The sequence below is a fragment of the Pleurodeles waltl genome, chromosome 4_1, assembly GCF_031143425.1.
Source record: "Pleurodeles waltl isolate 20211129_DDA chromosome 4_1, aPleWal1.hap1.20221129, whole genome shotgun sequence".
NCBI lineage: Eukaryota > Metazoa > Chordata > Amphibia > Caudata > Salamandridae > Pleurodeles > Pleurodeles waltl.
Window position 1 is genome coordinate 365,533,715 of NC_090442.1, and position 20,418 is coordinate 365,554,132.

The 20,418-nt window shown below is 45.8% G+C and overlaps 1 protein-coding gene across 1 annotated transcript in view; it reads left to right on the plus strand.

Moving 5' to 3' along the window:
* Window positions 1-20,418, plus strand: part of LOC138287751 (solute carrier organic anion transporter family member 1A2-like) — a 770,793-nt gene that overhangs the window by 445,137 nt on the left and 305,238 nt on the right. Inside the window, exons 6-7 of the mRNA XM_069228524.1 lie at window positions 923-1,118; window positions 2,012-2,174. Coding sequence (XP_069084625.1) covers window positions 923-1,118; window positions 2,012-2,174 — 359 coding nt within the window. The remainder of the gene's footprint in view (window positions 1-922; window positions 1,119-2,011; window positions 2,175-20,418) is intronic.

The following is a 20,418-nucleotide window of genomic DNA, read 5'->3' on the forward strand; positions in this document are numbered from 1 at the left end:
GTTCCCATAATACTGGAAGAAGGCAGCTCTTGTGAAATTCGAGAAATAGAAAATGTTTCACAGTTGATAGTGTCCCCTACTAGGCGTTATAAACACACTATTCAACGTGATCAGCATCATCACAGGCTCGTTGTCCTGAGGACTAACCTGGATTCTCCCAAATAACGAAGGGGCATATTTACTAAAAATTTACGCAGTGTAGCGCTGCAAGGCAAGATGCACCGTTGCGTGAATGGAAGAGAGCTGAAGAGCACCATATTTGTCAAGATGTGGCGCTGTTCAGATCCCTCTATGAGCTGGCACACTTGTGGCTTCCAAGCACTAACGCAGGCACCCTTACGCCAGGTTGTTTTTTGTGCAGGGAATGATGTCTCCTTCACAAAAACAACCCTTAGATGCATATTCCTCTTTCAATGTGAATTGCAGAATGCAACACATATTGAAAGAGTAAGCAATGAGGAGAAAGGAAGATATTTCTCCTCCTTACACATCTGTCTAGTAGGCGCATCATTTTGGCCCAAACCCAGGTTTACAAACCTTTGTAAATCTACCAATTGTGTCAAAATACATGCTCTACCCATTAACACCTACCCGATGCAAAGCGAAGCAAGGCAGCGTTATGCACTGCCTTGCATTACTCTGAATTTTAATAAACCATGAAAAGCCAATCAAATCGACTTTGCGTGGCTTAGTAAATGCTGAGAACGAATTTGCATCAGACTTGAGCCACAAAAGTGATGCAACGTAGACGCACAGTCTTATTAAATTTGGGCCGAGGAATGTACAAGTAGTAATGTAAGGCTGAGCATGGGACCTTTCCGATTAATCTTGCCCAAGACACGACAGCCATTAAAATATGTAAAGTATCTGTTTTTGAACTATATAATTGAAAATATTTGAAGCATTACTCGTTCTTTCTTAGCTGTTTACACCTTACCCGTCATATGCATCGGATACTTTCTGGGAGGTCTGATGATGAAAAAATTCAAAATATCGACATTTCAGGCGGCAAATATTGCATTTTGGACCTCAGTGATTGAATATGCGATTTTCTTTTTGGCCTTTGCCTTGGTCTGCAAAAACTCAACAGTTGCTGGCGTAACTGTCTCTTATGAAAGGTAAAGTATAATTTAGATTTAGTTTCACTTACATTCACAGATGGATTTTTAATTCATTTTGTTTTGATTCGCCGTATTTGCTGTTCAAACTTTATCTACGGCATCGTTTTCCATGAACAGTATTACAAATTGTGCATTTACCATTTAGCTTATTAGTAAGAGGACATTTCTAAATCGAGAGAGCCTTGTGATGCAACTGTGTTTATGAAAAAAAGTCTCAAAGCAAAGGGCAGATACACGTTTCCTTTGTCACCAGTAAATCTGGCTCCCTATGTTCTGCAAACGCTTGTAATGTTTTTTCCTGTTTTTTCCTTACCTTCCTCACGCTTCGGTTTTCCATCCAGAGGAGCTCCGTTTCTCTGCTGCAGCAAATCATATTAATCGAAAAATTGGGGCTGCTCCCTTAGTTCTGATTTAACTGGTGGGTGGACTATCCCTCAATCCATACAGCTCCAATATTAGCCCTAGCCCCCAGCCTGTCCCTATGTTAAAGGCATTTCCGCTCTGGTTCTACCAAAGTTACCCTTTGAGTCACACAATCTACGAAGCTCCGTGAAGGCACTAGTGCAGATTTGGTCGACAGTGGAGAGTGAGAGAGGGCAATTCACTTCACCCACTATCAGGATGCAAATCATGCAGTTATTTCCAAACTTGTGCAATAAACTTCACATCATCCTGGGCGTTTTAACGTCCTTATGGTTAAATATGTTGTCATATTTATTCAGCACATAGAAATATGCATAAGCAACCCCCCACGTAATTTTGCACGTGAGCGCTCCCCACTCTTACGTAGCGAAAGCTAAATTCATTGATGTTAGCAAAATCTTGGTGGAGCACTTTAAAATGCATGCTTCATAACCTGCTATGAAATGAATATTAATCCTCCTTTTTAGCATTCCACAGGTATCAAATATGGGCCATTTGCAGTCTGAATGCAATGCTGAATGCAGCTGCCCAACCAACGTATGGGACCCTGTTTGTGGAGACAATGGAGTGACCTATGTTTCTGCTTGCCTTGCTGGTTGCGACTCTTCCACGCTTATGGGAAATAAATTAGTAAGGTGTTGCTTTATTTTATTTTATTTTATTTACTGTTCTTACATTAATATATATGTATGACCTCAAAGGCAGATAATGTTATCTTATGAGGATTTGTATGTGCAGGTGGAGGGGGGGTAACCAGGCACTGGGGTAGATGGTTAGGCCAATGGGGCTCCTAGTGGAATAGCCAGGTCTTCAGTTTCTTGCAGAACCCAGGTAGGGATGGGGAGGTCCTGTTGTGGTGTGGAATGTCGTTCCAGGATTTGTCAGTAACATAGGAGAAGGAGCATCCTCCTCATTTGCTCCTGCGGATGCAGGGTATTTGCGCAAGATGGAGTGTGGCTGTATGCAATTGCCTGGTGGATTGGTGAAAGTTGAGGCCGTGGTTGATGTAGACAGGTCAGATCTTGTGGAGGGCTTTGTATGCGTGGGTGGGCAGTTTGCATTGGCATCGCTTCTAGATTGGTCTCCAGTGTAGCTCTCTTAGGAGAGGTGTGATTTGTGCGGTGCAAGGGATGTTGAGGATGAGTCTGGCAGCGGGGTTCTGGGTGGACTGGAGTTGACTTGTGATTCTGAGGTAGAGTGCTTTGCTTTAATCTAGTCTGCTAGTTATGAGGGTCTGGGTGACCATGCTTCTGATGTCAGCGGGGTGCCATTGAAACATTTTGCTGGGCATACGTAGGATGAAGAAGTAGAAGGAGGTGACAGTGTTCACTTGTTTGGCCATCGTGAGTCTGTTGTCCAAGATGATGCCGAGGTTTTTGGTGACTGGGAGTGGTCATGGGTCCCAGGTCTGTTGGCAACCAGGAGGAATCCCATTGAGTACTCTTGTTCCCGAACAGGAGGGCTTCCCTTTTATTCGTTTTGAGTTTCAGGCAGTTCTTTTTCATCTAGTTAGCTATGTTTGACATGCAGGTGGTGAAGCTGGTTTTGGTGGTGTGGTTGTTTGTGAGGGAGAGGTTGAGCTGGGTGTCATCTGCATAGGAAACAATGTTGATTCTGTGCATTCTTCTGATGTGGGTGAGTGGCGCCATGTAGTCTTTGAAGAGGGTAGGGCTCATCGATGACCCTTGAGGGGGATTCACAGATGAGGTTCTTGGGTTTGGAGGTTTAGGGTGGTTGCCTGATTCACTGGGTCCTGTCGGAAAGAAAAGAGGCCAGCCATCTCAGGAAGGGTCATGCACTCTGCAGTTCTGGAGTCGTTTGATGAGGGTGCTGTGTGAGACGGTGTCAGGCTGCAGAGATGTCAAGTAGCATGAGTGTTGTGGAATTCCCTTTGTCCATGATGGTCCAGGTGTCATCAGTTGCAGCAATGTGAAAGGTTGCTGCAGAATACAGAGTGTGAGATGTCTACTAGGTGATGTTGTTCAAGATGGTTGGAGAGTTGTTTGTTGCTAGCTTTCTCCACATCTCGGGATAGGAAGGTCAGGAGCATCTCTTTTTGGTCTACCATGGGTTTTTACAGGAGAGATGCGATTTCTGTGTGTTTCCAATTTTCTGGGAAGGTTCCACTTTGGATGAAGATGTTGATGATGTGGTGATGTGGGACTTGATCAGAGTTCCTCCTAGGTTGTAGATATGGTGGGAGGAAGAGTGAGTGTGGGCCCGTAGTGGATTGTTCTCAAGATATTGGCGGTGTCTTCTGGGGTGGGAGTTTTACAGTTTGCGATCTGGTGGTCTGGTTTTGTGGTTTCTTGTGTCTTGCATTGGAGGTCAAATTTGCTGTAGATCTTGAGGATTTTGTTGTAAAAGCAATTTTAGAGGTTGTCGCAGAGGGCTTGCAAATAGATGATGGAGTTGGTGGTGGCTGGGAGAGTTCGAGAATTCTTTGACAATGTTGAAGAGCTCTTTCCAGTTGTTGGAATCAATATTATTAATTTAGGATGTTATTTATACAAGATAGAAGCATGTCTATCTCAAGCCTTGTCCACCACATTTTGACCTTTCCTGCAACTCCCTCAAAAAGACTGCAACTCCCTCAAAGAGCCAGGCTGCATGTCCTCTGGTTACAAAGACAACAATTGTAAGTCTAAAACTGCCAACCAGACCAGACCCGACCCGTCATGTTGGTAAATCAACTGTTTATGTGCAAAGGTTTTTCACAGTGCTTACATGGAGCATAGTAGAGGAAGGAAGAAATATGTTTGGATGTGTTACATTAAGTGACTGAATGAAGAGATCTCAACACAATGCAGTGCTGTGTCGAGTGCAGAGCGGTCGAGCTGCAACAGTGGAGTGGTGCAGGTCGCTTAGAGGTCATTGGGAGGTGGCAGCAAAAGCCAGGGCCGTGGGTCCGCAGGTCGCGGACTGTTGGGAAGCTGTGTGGGCGAGAGTGGTGAGCCGCAAGACCACTGGTGGAACAGGGGACATCCAAGCTGGAGGGAGGCCGGAAGTATCGCAACTACGACCTACACCACGCACAGACACCTGGCACAGGGCCGTGAGTGGGGGTATGAGGAGCGAGGAGTGGGAAGGAGTTGAGTGGCTGCCCCCCCAAAAAGATCTTCCTCTCTCGTAGGACGAATTCCCTGGCCTATAAAGCTCCCACTGGTTCTCCCAGCTAGGCCTCCTCAGCCAAGCCAGGCGAGTCAGCGAGGTCAGCCAGGCCAGCGGCCCTGGACAGTTCCTGCTTCCCCATTGACAATCAGGGCAGAGGGCCGTAGTACGGGCATAGTCCTGCACAAGAGAACCAATTGAGCTAAACCTGTCACCGGTCCATCAGCCCTAGCCCCCGCAAAGCGCATGAATCACATCAGCATCAACAGCTTAGAGGCTAGCCTATGCCACCCAGATACATGAATCCCAGCAGCATCAGTTTTATCAGTGTAACCACTGCAAACCAGTGCAGACAGTAGGGGCCAAGGAGTAGTTACAAGAAAAGGGAGGGGGTGAGCTGAATTATTTACCAACCAATTAACTCAAGTGCCCTGCAGCACCCTCCAGCAGCACCCTCCAGTGCCACCACCACCCTTGAATAAAAACTTCAATGATTTGCTGGAATACAGGACAAAGAATAAGTACAGGGCATAGATTAATGCTTGCTCGTGCCCCCACATTGCGGCACATGGCAAATCGGAGCAAATTGGAGCTGTAAGGGGATGATGTGGTGCAGCGGGTGCTGTAGAGTGGTGGCGAAGCCGCAAAAAGATCAGTGCTTGTGTCCCTCCATCCACGCCATCAGTCAGTGGAGGCCTGAGGCTAGAGGAGGTTTGGCTGTGCAGACAAGGCCAGCAAAAAAGCAGCAGGACATATAAAGAAGACATCAAGCCAAGCCAAGAGCCAACATCACTACACTGGGCACAAAGACGAGCACACAGACGAGCACACAGCCCAAAGAAAGGATCGGGCAGGGACTCTAGTCAACAAATCTGGAGCGTCCCAGCAACGCGCTTTGTTCATCATATCCATATATTTTGGACCCATATTACCTGTATCTCCCTGACTTTGAGGACTGATAAAATCTCTTAAATGGAACTTATTTGAACAGCCAGAACAGGTTAATTGCAGCCAGCTCGCCTCTTTTCTCAACAATTGGCATCATTACGCCTCTTAGTGAGATTGAAACAATTATAAAGACAACTGCATCACAAAATGCTATAAAAGACTCCTCAAATACCTTGACTACATGGTCAAAAAATATATCTAGAACTCTAGAGTAAATTGACCAGAAGATTTGGCTGCTAAGACTAGACTACTATTGAATAGTACCACTGGGAACGGCCCTGATGAAGGTGACTCATAATATCTTAAAACACCGAAACGCGCGTAGGTCTCCGGTCCCCTCGGAACCTCTTCGGCAGAGCCACGTCATCATTGTTTCTTTTGTTCATAAGATTATTTTTGTATTAGAAGATTCAGTATTTATATATCTTTACTATTAAGAATTGTTTTAGCTTTATTATGTCATTAGGACTATTTTTACTAGTGTAGATCTTCACTTGTATATAAAATATTTTTCACGATTTTGTCTTGTTTAGCTTGAATGTGGTGTGTCTGAGCTAGGTATTCTGTTTTTCTCTATTGTTTTTTTCTATGTGATATCTATATATTCTTATGACTGTATAATCATTTAATAATAAAAAATATAAAAATATGTAGCAGAATCATTCTATTTGTGATCAACTATTAGAGTATAGCAGCCTAATATGTGTTTATAACAGGTTCTATTGTATAGAAATGTAACTATCAAAAACTATAGTGTTTCACTTTTGAAGATCATTGTGTCTTCATGTGTATTCGAGTAGCTCCTCCAGTAGTTTTCTCTACGTTGGTTATTTCCCTGTTTGAGCTACGTTTATTCTTTCAGGGAATTCCCTTATAGTTATTTTCCTAGGATCTGCAGAGGAAACCAGAGATGCAGAGCATGGAGAGTGACTACCCGGGCAGAACATATTGGAACATATCCGCCTTGAAAACCTCACATTTTCAAAAACAGAACACATTTTTTAAAATTTGATTTACCTTGAAAAAGACATGAGGTCAGGAAGGTCGTGACAGCAACCAGCCGGCAAGGCACAAAGAAAACACCGGCCAAAGGCAATAGAAACATCCAAGGGAAAAACCATCATGAGACGGAAAGAGAGTCTTGTCGCAGTACCCCCGGCAGAAGCCATGGTTCCTCACTTTGGGGAGATAGACCCGAACCAGAAAATTGCCTGCCTTAAAGATACCATATCAGTTATATATTCCATACAAGAATAGGCACAAGGTTTAACTTGCCCAATTATCCCTCGGAGATTAGAGAAAAACATGCATGAGGAAGAGCAGGGGCTTCAGAATTAGATAACCCTCATCAAAGTGGAGGAAATAATGTGTGTTGAACAGCAAATGGGAGAAACAGAGGAAAATTTAGGGAGGCACAGTGTTTCAAGGCTGATTCTGAACAACAAAACAAGACAAGTAGCATCCTAAGTTCATGTCTGCATGACACCACACATAATGGATAACACTGAGAGCAACAAGGGGTCCAAACAAGCGCCCAACAAGAATAAAAAGAGTATTGCAACTAAAAAAGACAAGAATGAAGAAGAAATGAACTTGCCTAGCTACGAGGATCAGAAATACTGGGTCGAGTACTTAGCACCCATCTTCAACCTTCTTTACATTAGCAACAATGTGCCAACATCCTGGAAAGGAAGCATCTTCCATCCAATATATAAAAATGGAACGTACTCATCTCCAGTGAACTACAGATTAATTGTCCTAATTGACGTCTATGATTCCTGTATACTACAAGATCTTCTCGCATGGACAGAGGAAAAACAACTGATGCCAAAAACTCAAACAGGGTTTAGGCTCAGTATGAGATCATCAATCAATCTAGCATTCCTGGGGATCCTGACTAAAAATGCAATGCAGAGGAAATCCAGGCTGTTGACCGAGTCCCAGACTACCGCTTATGGACAAAACTGGAAAGATGAGGCATCCCAGGAGACACGCTTAAGGTAATCATCGCCCTATAATCCAAAACTTGGACCCAGGTAAACATTGGAGATGACATTACATTAAACACAAAAATAAGCACTTGTAAAGGGTTGAAACAAGGGGAGTTTAAGGCTTAGCAAGTACTGTTAAATGCCAAGTCGACGTGGCAGTGAAACTGCATACACAGGCCTTGCAATGGCAGGCCTGAGAAATGGTTATGGGGCTACTTATGTGGGTGGCACAACCAGTGCTGCAGGCCCACTGGTAACATTTAATTTACAGGCCCTGGGCACATGTAGTGCACTTTACTAGGGACCTGCAAGTAAATTAAATATGCCAATTGAGTATGAGCCAATGTCACCATGTTTTAAGGGAGAGAGCAAATATACTTTAGCACTGGTTAGCAGTGGTAAAGTGCGCAGAGTCATAAAACCAGCAAAAACAGTGTCAAAAAGTGGAGGGAGGCAGGCAAAAAGTTGGGGATGTCCACCCTAAGGCTGTCAGGTCTAACATGTGTCCCCCCCAGCTGAAAGTGGGGAGAGCTACCCAAACCCTTGGGAGCTCTCATCGCTAAGGTGGAAGTATCTAGAGAGACCATCAGTATTGGCATGGTCAGTCCCCGGGCAATGCTCCACTGAAAAGGCCATCCCCTATAGGGAAATAAACCACCTCAGAGTTTAGGATTTCACCCCTCATCTGCATGAGCCATCTGAGGTGCCTGTGGTCTGTCTGAACCCGGAAGTGAGTCCCAATCAGGTATGGTCTCAGCATCTTCAGTGCCCAGACCACAGCAAATGCTCCTCTTTCAATAGCACTCCACCTCTGTTCCTGGGGTAATAGTCTTCTGCTAATAAAGACTACTGGTTGGTCTAGGCCCTTATCATTCAGCTGTGCTAAGACCAACCCTATGCCATGCTCTAAAGCGTCTGTCTGCACGATGAATTCTCTGGAGTAGTCAGGGGCCTTGAGCATGGGTGCTGTGCACATGGCCTCCTTCAGGGAGTCAAAGGCTTTTTGACAAGCCACGGTGCAATTCACAACCTAGGTTGCTTCTTGGATGTGAGTTCTGTTAAGGGAGCCACTATGAAGCCATAACCCTTAACAAATCTTCAGTAGTATCTGGTGAAACCTAAGAAGGCTCTCACCTCTGTTTTGGTTCTAGGTGGTTGCTAGGCCTTGATTGTTTAAATCTTGGCCTGGAGGGGCTGCACCTTGCCACCACCTACTAGATGTCACAAATACACCACGGAACCCTGCCCAGTCTGGCACCTACTGGCCTTGATGGTCAGGCCTGCCTGTTGCAGGGCCTGAAGCACCTCCTTGAGGTGGAGCAGGTGTTCCTCCCAGCTGGAGCTGTAGACGGCAATGTCGTCTAGATAGGTTGCACAGAAGGCATCCTTGCCAGCTAGGACCCCGTTAACTAACCATTGGAAGGTAGGAGGGTCATTTTTCAGTCCAAAGAACATGACCCGCTCATGAGTAGAAAAAGTTGATCTCTCTTTTGTCCCTTCAGTCAAGGTGATCTACCAGTACCCTGATGTGAGGTCAAAGGTACTAAGAAACTTGGCAGTGCCTGGCCTGTCTATGAGTTCATCAGCTCGGGGGATGGTGTGAGCCTCTGTCTTTGTGACAGAGTTGAGACCCTGGTAGGCCACGCAGAACCTAAGCTCCGGCTTGGCACCGGGAGCAGCAGCCTTTGGAATCAACACCACTGGGCTGGACCAGGGACTGCGGGACTTCTCTATCACCCCAAAAGCCAGAAGCTTGGCAACTTCCTCCTTGATGCTGGACCTCACCTTATTTGACACTCTTATTCTTTACATCAGGACTGTCTCCTGTGTCAATGTCATGGACACAGTAGTGTGTGAGTCCAGGGGTGAGGGAAAACAGAGAAGAGAACTGATCCAATATCTCATAGCAGTCTCCTCTCTGATCTAGGGTCAGGGAGTCAGAGAGATTGACACCCTCCACTGAGCCATCACCTTCTTTGACATCGAGAAGGTCAGGCAGAGGATCACTCTCCTCTTCCATACCCTCATCTGTTACCAGAAGCATGCTGACTTCAGACATTTCAAAATGAGCCTTCAGTCTATTTTGATGGGGCATCCTTAGGGGATTTCTAGGAGACTTGAGGTCCAATAAGTAAGTGGCCTCCCCCTTCTGCTCCTTGATCTAAAATGGGCCAGTCCAGTGGTACTGCAGAGCTCTAGGCTCTACTGGCTCCATTACCCACACTTTGTCTCCAGGTGATAATTCTACCAGGGTGGCCTTCGGGTCATACCATTGCTTCATCACCTCTTGACTGGCCTCGACGTTGCTCTTGACCTGTTTCCAGAAGTGTTGCATCTGGAATGTAACTGACCACATCCTGGGAGGGTTTCCTGGGAGCTTTCTCCCACCCCTCTTTTACTATGCTTAGGGGTCCCCTGACAGGGTACTCATAGAGAAGTTGAAAGGGGCTGAACCCCACCGCTTTCTGGGGCACCTCTCTATAAGCAAAGAGAAGGCATAGCATGAGGAAATCCCACTTACGCCTCATGGCCTCAGGTAGGCCTGTGATCATGCATTTTAGGTCTTTGTGAACCTTTCTAAAGCCCATTGGATTGAGGATGGCAAAGGGTAGGTGAACCGGTAGCTCACCCCACACGCATCCCACATGGACTTCATGTACGCAGACATGAAGTTTGTGCCTCTGTCAGACACAACCTCTTTTGGGAATCCCACACAGGTAAATATCCCCATCAGAGCTCTGGTCACCACCGGTGCAGTCACTGTCGTCAGAGGGATCGTCTCTGGATAGCGGGTGGCATGGTCCAACAAAACCAGGATAAACCCGTTGCCTAGGGCAGTTTGGGGGTCTAAGGGACCAATGACGTTTATGCCCACCCTTTCAAAGGGGTTGCCAACGATGGGAAGTGGGATCAGGAGGGCCTTGAGCATTTTCCCTGTCTTCCCACTAGCCTGGCAAGTTGGACCGGACCTACAGAAACCATCTGAGGCTACCTGCATTCGGGGCCTATAAAAATGGGTGACAAGCCTGGTAAAGGTTGTGTCTTGCCTGAAATGTCCTGCCAGGAGGACGTCATGAGCCAACCCCAGTAGGAAGGCCCGGTAGCACTGGTGGACCACTAGCACACCTGCTGCCCCAGCTTCCAGTACCTTGGGCTCACTGTAAGGGAGATCATTCTCCCAATAAATATGATGATTGCCAGAGGCTTCACCTTCTGCCTGGGCTGCAGCCTGTTGCCTCAAACCCTCAAGAGTAGGGCATTCTTTCTGCTCTTTGAAGAAGTCCTCCCTGGTTGGCCCACCCTCAACTTGGCAGCCAGCAAACTCAGGTAGGTTACCCAGGGCAGAGATGTCCTCCCCAGTTGGCTCAGGGGCCTCCTCCTCTCGGACCCTGTCAACCACAGCAGGAACGTCTGGGACCGGTTTCCCGCACCCCTTTCCCTTCCTCTTTGCAGCTCTCTGAGCCATTGTTCCAGGCTCCAGACACCCTTGACTCCTTTCCCGGGCAGCCATGGACCGGGTGGCCATGCAGACCCTTTCAGGCAAATCTAACATCTCCAGGTGAGACCTGCACTCCACTTTCTTCCAGGTAGTATGCTCAAAGTTGTTGCCTAGCAGACAATCTACAGGCATGGTAGGACTCACAGCTACTTTTAGAGTACCAGAGACCACCCCCCACTCAAAGGGAACAACTGTCAGCGACTATGACCTGGTGGAATGTATTGCAGATGACCTGCTCTTTGCCCATTAATGGTGACCCACTGCCTATAGTTGGAAGTATTTGCAGACATGTGGGCTTTTGGCACCATTTCCTCATCTCCAAGGGACACTAGGGTTACCTCTATCTGTTCCCCAAAACTATCTGGACCCACCTCCTCCCGAGCATTACGCCTAGCCAACCCAGGTGTCTGCCCTCCAGTGGGGGGCTGTGCCCGCATGGGACACTTGAAGTCGCCCTTGAAGTGACCATGCTTGGTGCACTCTAAGCATTTGGGTACAAACATCCCTTTCTTCTTGTCAAAGAACCCCGGCCTGTTCTCAGACTCAGACTGGGACTGGTTACCACCACCCCCCTGGGAAATGTTTTGGGGGCCTTTTGAGAACTCCTTATTTTTAAGTTTTTCTCCCCCCTCTTTCTTTTGATGGGAACCGTGACCACCTTTGTGGGTGTCCCCCCAAGACACCTTTTTGGACAACCTGGTGCTAGCCTAGAGGTCCGCCTCCTCAGCAAGCTTCCTAAAGTCAATCAGCCTACTGTCAACTATGTGCTGTCGCAACTCTGTAATGCAAACACTGCATATTATCTCTCAGGATCAAATTACACAACCCCACATAGTCATCTACTTCACTGCCCTGCACCGAACCATTCAGTGCCTTACTGGAAAAATCCAAAAAGTATACCCAAGTTTGTGTGGAGAGCTTAGTGCTGTCCCTGAACCTCTGATGGTACTTCTCAGGAGTCAGCCCAAACTTGACAAGTAAAGCGGTTTTCATGGGTTTGTATGTGTTTTGATCCCTTGGATGTAATGTGAGGAGTGTGTCCCTTCCAACAACTGGCACGTATTCCCACAAACCTGCCCCACATTACTCTTCAGGAACCCCATGAGCCCTTAGAGCAAATTCATAAGCGGCCAACCACTTATCAATGTCATCTCGCACCACAAAACTTGGCACCACATTTTTGGATATATGAACCTTCTTGTCCCCAACAGGTCCTGCATGTATGCTGCCACCATCACTGCTGGACTCAGAATGTCCAACCTTGATACCCAGCTATTTGAGACTCAGTTCATGAGCCAACAGAAGTTTCTTCTCAGCCAAAGCCCTTTCAGCCTCAGGTTGTTTGGCTTCTGCTTCTCTCTCTGCTTTCTTTTCCTCCAGCCTTTGTCTTGCCAATTGCAGTTGGAATTCTCGATTCTCCCTCCTTTCCTGTGCGGCCAGGCCATGGCTAGAGGCACTGCTTTCTTGTTTACCAGGGGGCACAATTCGAGGGGTAACATCCCCCACTGCTGGTGGCAATTCCTCTGATGGGCCATTCTCTGGCTCCTCCACCTCAACATTCTCTTGTAAACAGGCTTCTGCCAAGGCCCGCTTTTGGTACTCCTCCTTCCTGGAGGCACCCCAGGTAGGTACTCCCATTCCCTAGCAGAACCCCTTCAGCTGGCTAACAGTGTATGTCTCCAACTTGGCTAGGTCAAACTCCCCAGCTCCTCCTTGAGACCCAGCCAGAGACATGTTGTATGAGGATTTGATGAAACTAGCAAGCAGAAAAATGAAAATCAAGTTGACTTTCAACTGCGGTTAGGTAGTGTACAAGTAGCTATTGTATGTTACTGCACAAATACAAGTCCTATCCCCACCGCTGATCACCAGTTCACCAGTGTTAGAAATGGGGACTCTAGTTGGCAGCAGTATACAGCCTTTTACAAGTAGGGACCACAATCCTAGTCAGGGTAAGTCACACACAATCCAAATTATCCTGTGCCCTTCCTCTGGTAGCTTGGCACTGAGCAGTCAGGCTTAACTTAGAAGGCAATGTGTAAAGTATTTGTGAAATAAATCATGCAATAACACAATGAGAACACTACAAAAAGGCACCACACCGGTTTAGAGAAATATGAGATATTTATCTGATTAAATTAAGGCCAAAATGATAAAGATTTGATATTCACAAGTTGAAATATCACTTTTGAAATTATAAAAATAATCTTTAGTTCTAAGAAGCAACAATGGTCTCTTGCAAGCAAAAGTACCTAGTTTGCGTCAAAATTACACGCACAAAGACCGCAGAGGAGGAGATGCGTGGAAAAAAAAGGGTGTGCGCTGGTTTTCCAGGAGCACACAGACGATGCGTCGATTCCTTTCCACGTGGCAAGGGCTTTGCATCCAATTCCGGTGCACAGACTTGAATCCTGTTTAAAATGCAGGATGCCCAGGGACAATGCGTGGAAATCCTGGGTGTGATGGATGAAGTCACAGGTGCTGCGTCTATCCGGTGGGTGATGCTGTGTCGACTCCTCTTGCAAGAAGTCGGGCTGCTTCATTGTGGCTCAGCGATGCGTCGATCTGGTTGGCTGTGCGTCGAAGTTCTGGTTGCAACTCTGGCGCTGCGTCGATCTCCAATCGGGAAGCCGGGCTGTATTGTTCCAGTGCGATGATGCAGTGATTTTCTCACTGCTGGGCAGGCTGTGCATTGATTCCAGCAGGCTGTGCATCGATTTTTGCCGCACAAGGAGTTTCTTCACAGAGATGAATTCTTTTTGGCTCTGAGACTTCAGTAAACAGGAGACAAGCTCAATCCAAGCCCTTGGAGAACACTTCTCAGCAGAGCCAGAGGCCAGCAAGACAGCAGGGCAACAGCAAGGCAGCAGTCCTTTACAGCAAAGCAGTCAAGGTGAGTCCTTTGGGCAGGCAACCAGGCAGCTTCCCTTGGCAGGTTTCAGGTTCTGGTGCAGAATGTCTTCCCAAGAAGTGTCTAGTTTGGTAGAGTCAGGGACCCAGTTTATATACCCAAAAGTACCTTTGAAGTGGGGGAGACTTCAAAGAGTGGTTTTGAAGTGTACAAGGTCCCCTTTCAGTACAACCCTGTCTGCCAGGGTCCGAGTACGGGGGTTTGGCAGTCCTTTGTATGTGGGCAGGCCACTGTCCTTTGAAATGTAAGTGTCAGGCCCTCCACCTTTCCAGCCCAGGAAGACCCATTCAGTATGCAGATGTGTGCAGGTGTGACTGAGCATCCTGTATTTCTGGTTGTCTGGGTGAAATACACAAGGGAGCTGTCAACCAGCCCAGCTAGAAGGATTTAAATGCAGAGAAATGCTCACTTTCTAAAAGTAGCATTTCTAAAATAGTAATATAAAATCCAACTCACAAATAAGGAGGATTTTGTATTACTGTTCTGACCATCCTAAGAATGACCTGTTTATCCCTTTCTAATCAGAATCTAGCACTGAAAAGTATATAAGGGTAGCTCTAATGTTAGCCTATGTAAAGAGCAGGCCTCACAGCAGTGGAAAGCAAATTTAGGAGTTTTCCACTATCAGGACGTATAAGACACACAGATATATGTCCTGCCTTTTACCTACATAGCACCCTGCCCTCTTGGTTACCTAGGGCCTACCTTGGGGGTGACGTATATGTCGAAAAAGGGGAGTTTAAGGCTTGGCAAGTACTGTTAAATGTCAAGTCATGGTAGCAGTGAAACTGCACACACAGGCCTTGCAATGGCAGGCCCGAGACATGGTTAGGGAGCTACTTATGTGGGTGGCACAACCAGTGCTGCAGGCCCACTAGTAGAATTTAATTTACAGGCCCTGGGCACATGTAGTGCACTTTACTAGGGACTTACAAGTAAAGCAAATATGCTAATTGGGTATGAGCCAATGTCACCATGTTTTAAGGGAGAAAGCATATTCACTTTAGCACTGGTTAGAAGTGGTAAAGAGGGCAGAGTCCTAAAACCAGCAAAAACAGTGTCAAAATGTGGAGGGAGGCAGGCAAAAAGTTGGGGGTGACCACCCTAAGGCTGTCAGGTCTAAAACAGCCATTTTCCAAATCTGGCAAAGGAAACAATCGCCTGTTTACAATAGGCAGATGACATAGACGTCCTCAGCCAAACTCCAGTAGGACTACAAAGACTAATCACCGCACTGGAAAGTTATATTGAGAAACAACGATTGGAGCTGAACTTGCGGAAAACCAATATCATTCGGCTTGTGGACTCAAAACACAAAGCATATAAGTGGTTTATTAAAGGGGAACAGGTGGAGTCGGTTTATTCGTACAAAAACCTGGGTGTTACACTGGAGCCCCACCTGTTATGTAAAAACCACTTCACGCATATTCAAGCAAAATCCCAGTCACTGACATTCCCCTTAATCCTTCTGGAAAGAAAAAAAAGAATGGTGCTGCATATGCTCACTTATTAACCATGATGACAGCCCAATTGCCACCCTTGTTGATGTATGGCTTGGAAATATGGCATGGCAAGGAAATAACTTCATTAAACCAATTACAAGTAAAAGTGTATAAAGCAGTCTTCAGTCTCCCAAAAGCTTCCACACTGGCCCAGGTCCATTTATAGTTTGGCATTCAAAATCAGAAATATCAATGCCTTAACACCTTTGCAAAATTGCTTTGGCTACTCAGAGCAGTGGAGTAAGTAACCCTGGGCAGCTTGTGTTGGGCAGAGACAAAAGCCCAGCTAGAGCAAAAATGCCCATACTCATTAGGCGCACACCTAGATAATGCTTTAATGGCACTAGAGGGTCAAACAGCCTTCGCAAACATATGTAACCTTTCATCCAAAAAACAATCCTTTATTCTAGGCAGGATCATATTGGCAAAGCGAAGGAATGCCTGGGCAGTGATAAACTCATATACTATTTTGAAACCACAACCATATATCAAAGCACACTTCCACCAGGCAATTGAACAGACGTTTATGCGCTTCTGATTTGGGTTCTTTCAATCTATGGACCTCCTACCAGCATGGAAGGTCAATTTCACAGACCCAAGATGTTGAATATGTGGCTGCAAAATAGAATCAATATCATTATCTGCAGTTGCCCAAAGGTCATGAGTCAAAGGAAGACGATGTTTAAAAAAAAAATGTCTTGCTTTAAAAGTACGATCTTGCCACCAAGCAGTTATAAGCTGGCTGGAGGGGGCATCAATCCCTTTGGCTTGTAGAGGAGTAGGATTCATGAATCTAGTGAACAAGCTCTTGCATCAGACGGCTTCACATTCAATTTGCCTAGGACTCAGTGAGGTAACTCAATACGCTTGCTAGCAGATATGTCCCCGGACATGGAGGGAAAGAACTTTATGAACATTGAACACCATTCTAGATCACTCGCATGCATTTTGCCCATATGCTCAAGATCATACTGATTAGTTTGTTAAAGTATGTTTTTATGGTTCAATGCTAATTATGGTTCTTTTTATCTCATGCTATTTTATAGGGTCAAATTTTTTTGTACTGCCTATGCATTTGATTGATAAATTTGAACTTGAAACTATTTGGATGTGTACCTTAACATGAAACATATGGTTTTGTGGAACAAGTTTCCGGTAGCTATGCTGCAGAACATATATTGAATGCATAGCGATTTTTTTTTTTTTAGACTGGTCACTTTTGCTTATCGTTGTTTGTTGTACAGTTAGGGAGGATGCAAAAAAATCACAGCCCTTTTTCCTCTGGATCTCTAGGACTTTCTTCCAAATGAGGAAATCAGGATGGCTTGTGTTTACAGAACCACCAAATTTATACCATAAACTAAACTAAACCAGGTCTGAAATGATCATTGACATTGTCAGACCAATAATGCTTATACATTAGCATCACAGCAGAACACCATGCTTGTGATTGCAGCCAATCATAGTATGCTGCTGCTAACACCTTGGCATGCCCTCTTTTTTGTCCCTGTAGGCACCATTCCCAGTAGGAGAGAACATGCCATGGGAACTGGTTTCTAATTTCCATGAGTGTTAGCAATAGGGTCTCTAGTTGGCAGAGATATGCACCCTGCCCAAGTAGGGACCATAATCGTAGTCAGGGCTAGTCAGATACACAACCTAAATTAACCTTTACTCATCCTGTGGTGGCTTGGCACAGAGCAGGCAGGCTTAACTTAAGAGGTAATGTGTAAAGTATTTGTGGAACACTTAAATTACAGTAACACAGTGAAAACACCACAAAGAGACAGAAAGATAGAGAGTATTTGTTTGAGTAAAACAAGACTAAAACAACAAAAATCAAATAAGAATAACTTAAGATATAAATTTTTAAAGAATAAACTGCAATGTACTGCTCAGAAGTCAGTAGCGCTAAAAGGTTACTTAAGGTCATGCTAGACAGGGGTAAATCCAAAGTTCAGGTCATCGCTGAATCATCATTGCATCGGCATTGAAGGGCACTGTATTTGTTTCAAGCGGAAGTTAGACTTAAAGGTTGCTTCAAGATAATCCCAATGTTAACATATGGGAGAGATAGGCCTTCAAGTAGTGAAAAACAAATGTAGTAGTTTTTCTCTGCCAGGTCTTCTGTGGTACCCTCCTCTAGGTGAACAAAAAACATGGAAGGGGGAAGTCCCACTTACACCTCATGTGTTCAGGAAGACCCATAATCATGCCCTTAATGGTTCTGTTGAACCTTTCAACCAACCCATAGGTGTGGGGGTGATAAAGAGAGGTTAACTTGTAGGTTACCCACACTCCTTCCACATGGCCTTCAGGTAATTGGACATGAGGGTGGTACCCCGGTCAGATACTACCTCATGTCACAAATCCATCTTGTGGCCAATGTACGGTGGGTTTTACTCTCCGGGCTCTGTCACCTTTCCCTTGCAGTGCCTCCCCGCCTCGAGTACTCAAAGCTATGGTTCCCTTGTGGTGTCTTCCAGTCTCGAGCACTCCACAATTCCCCTCCCAGGATGCCTGAACCATGGACCCTTCTGTTCTATTGCTAGGCAAGCTTAGAGTGTTTTGCACCTGCAGATTATCATGTGTTTTGTATGGATATGTATGCTACCTTGGTGACCCAATGGACTGTCACATCAAGCACTATGATTTCATTATACCTGTTAATTTTTTTCCATTTACCATTTGCACCTGCCACCTGCAAGTCCTCATATTCGTTACTTAGCACATGATCTTCCTCAGGCTCGTTAGAATATTCCACTCTTCTATGTGGGACACAGGCACCTCTGGAACACTCTTTGCTTCCTCCTTCAATACCCCCCCTGAACAGCATTTGCCACTTGGCCTCATCCTTGTCCTGCACAAGCAACATCCCTGCAATCACCTCCTGAGTTTCCCAGATCTTCCAGCACTCCAGTCCTGTGCAAGATTCATCCCAGTGCTCAACTCTCGAGTTGTTCGGAAATACCAGTGCTCTAGTCTTCCAAGCCTTCCTGATAATTCCGTGATCCTGACTTCTATGACACTTCCAGTGTCTTCCTTCATGAGCTACCGTCCTGCTTCCTCTTGAGCTTCTTGCACCAAGCCTCCTGCCTTCTTTGTATTCTAATTAAAGTACAAGAGAAAGCTAAGTACCTTCCCTTCAGGCGAGTAAGCACTAATTCTTTTTAGTAGTAAGCAAGCCTGATGATCAGCCCTTTTTCAAGACTCTAGATTTATCTTCAGTTCCTTCCCTGTAATTTTCCTCCAGCGCTCCTTGCTTGTCCTTACTCCACACCCTCTCTCTAACCATGGCCTTTGAACTTTTTTGAGCATGGATCAGAGACTTAATTCTGTGTTTTGCCATTTAACAGAAGTGCCGAGAAGAATGTTCCTTAGAAGCGATTGATATTTGTATGAACCTTGTAACCTCCAGTCTGTGTTTCTACCATACCTTAGGAGTGTCATGAACTCTAACCTATGTACTGAGTGTAACCATGTGCCAAGTGTAACCTTGGAAAAGTCACTAACTCAAACCTATGCACTGAGTGTAATCTGAAGAATGTCAGTAACCCCAACCTTGTTCTGAGTGTAACCTTGTTTCTAGCATACCTTGAGAGTTTCTAAAACAAACTCCAACCTATGTACCAAAACTAACCTTGTTTCTAGTATGCCTTCGGAGTGTCACTAACTCCAATCCATGTATTGAGTGTAACATTGGGACTGCCAGTAAATTCAATCTATGTTCCAAGTTTATCCTGATAGTGTCAGAGGCTCCAATCAGTATTTCAAGTTCTTCCCAGGTGCGGCTCGTGAGATGGAAAAGGGGCGGGGTGGTGCGTGGCAGGGAGGGTAAGTGGTGACCCAAAAAGAAAAAAAACAAAACAAAAATATAACTTACCTTTTTCCCGCTCCTCCATAGCTGCAGGCACAGGCTCCCAGTCTGCCCTGCGGCCAATTCTGACGCTACTCAGAGCAGTGTCAGGATTAGCTGGGAGCACTCATCCAGGGCGTTCCCAGGCAGACTGGGAGACTGTGCCTGGTCTCTCCAGCCTGTAAACTGTCTTGCTGGGCTGGAGAGAGCCTACTGTGCATTTGTCCGGCCAAACATACATGCACATGGGTGGGGAATGCTGTGCACTTCCCTTCATCCCCGTCACGCCCGTGACCCCACCCACTTTTATAGTAAAAACATAATGAACTGAGTTTATTATATTTTTACTATAAAGGTTTTGCTACTGGTGTGAGGGTGGGTGACTCTCCTCCGCCCTAGCAGAGGAGCCACCTCTGGTTCTTCCTTGAGAGTCTTAGAAGATCCTTATTCAAGAATCTGGTTATTCTGCTCTTTTGGATTGATTTTGAAGAAACCTGTAAGTGTTGGTTATTGAAGAGGTGCATTGTAAATTATGTAGAGGCTTGTTGGTGAATTGATGTTAATTACCTCTTCTTGTTGTTCCCAGTGTATTACATCCTCACAGAACCAGAGATGCTGGTCCTGTAAACATCCACCTTCACATACCCAGAAGGTCTCAGGAGTGACACATCCTGTTAAGCAGAATAGTACAGTCGCTGAGCAGATTCAGTACCACAAGTTTATTTTTCTTATTTTGTCCCTTTGCACCTTCCCCGTGTGGAAGCCACTGGATCGAGGTGTAAGGTACCTGGACCTTGCATTGACCTGAGAGGGAGTGAAGGTCCATCATCGGCTCCAGTGTTGTCCCCATGGGTGAGACTAGGTAAGGGTGTGACACCTCTTTGTGGAAACCCACATGAGTAAAGATCCCATTCAGTGCCCTGGCCACGACAGGTGCTGTCACTGTCCTCAGAGGGATAGCTTATGGCTACTGGGTGGCATGGTCCACCAAAACCAGAACAAACTTGTTGCCCATGGCTTCCTTGGGATACAGAGGCCCCACAATGTTGATGTCAA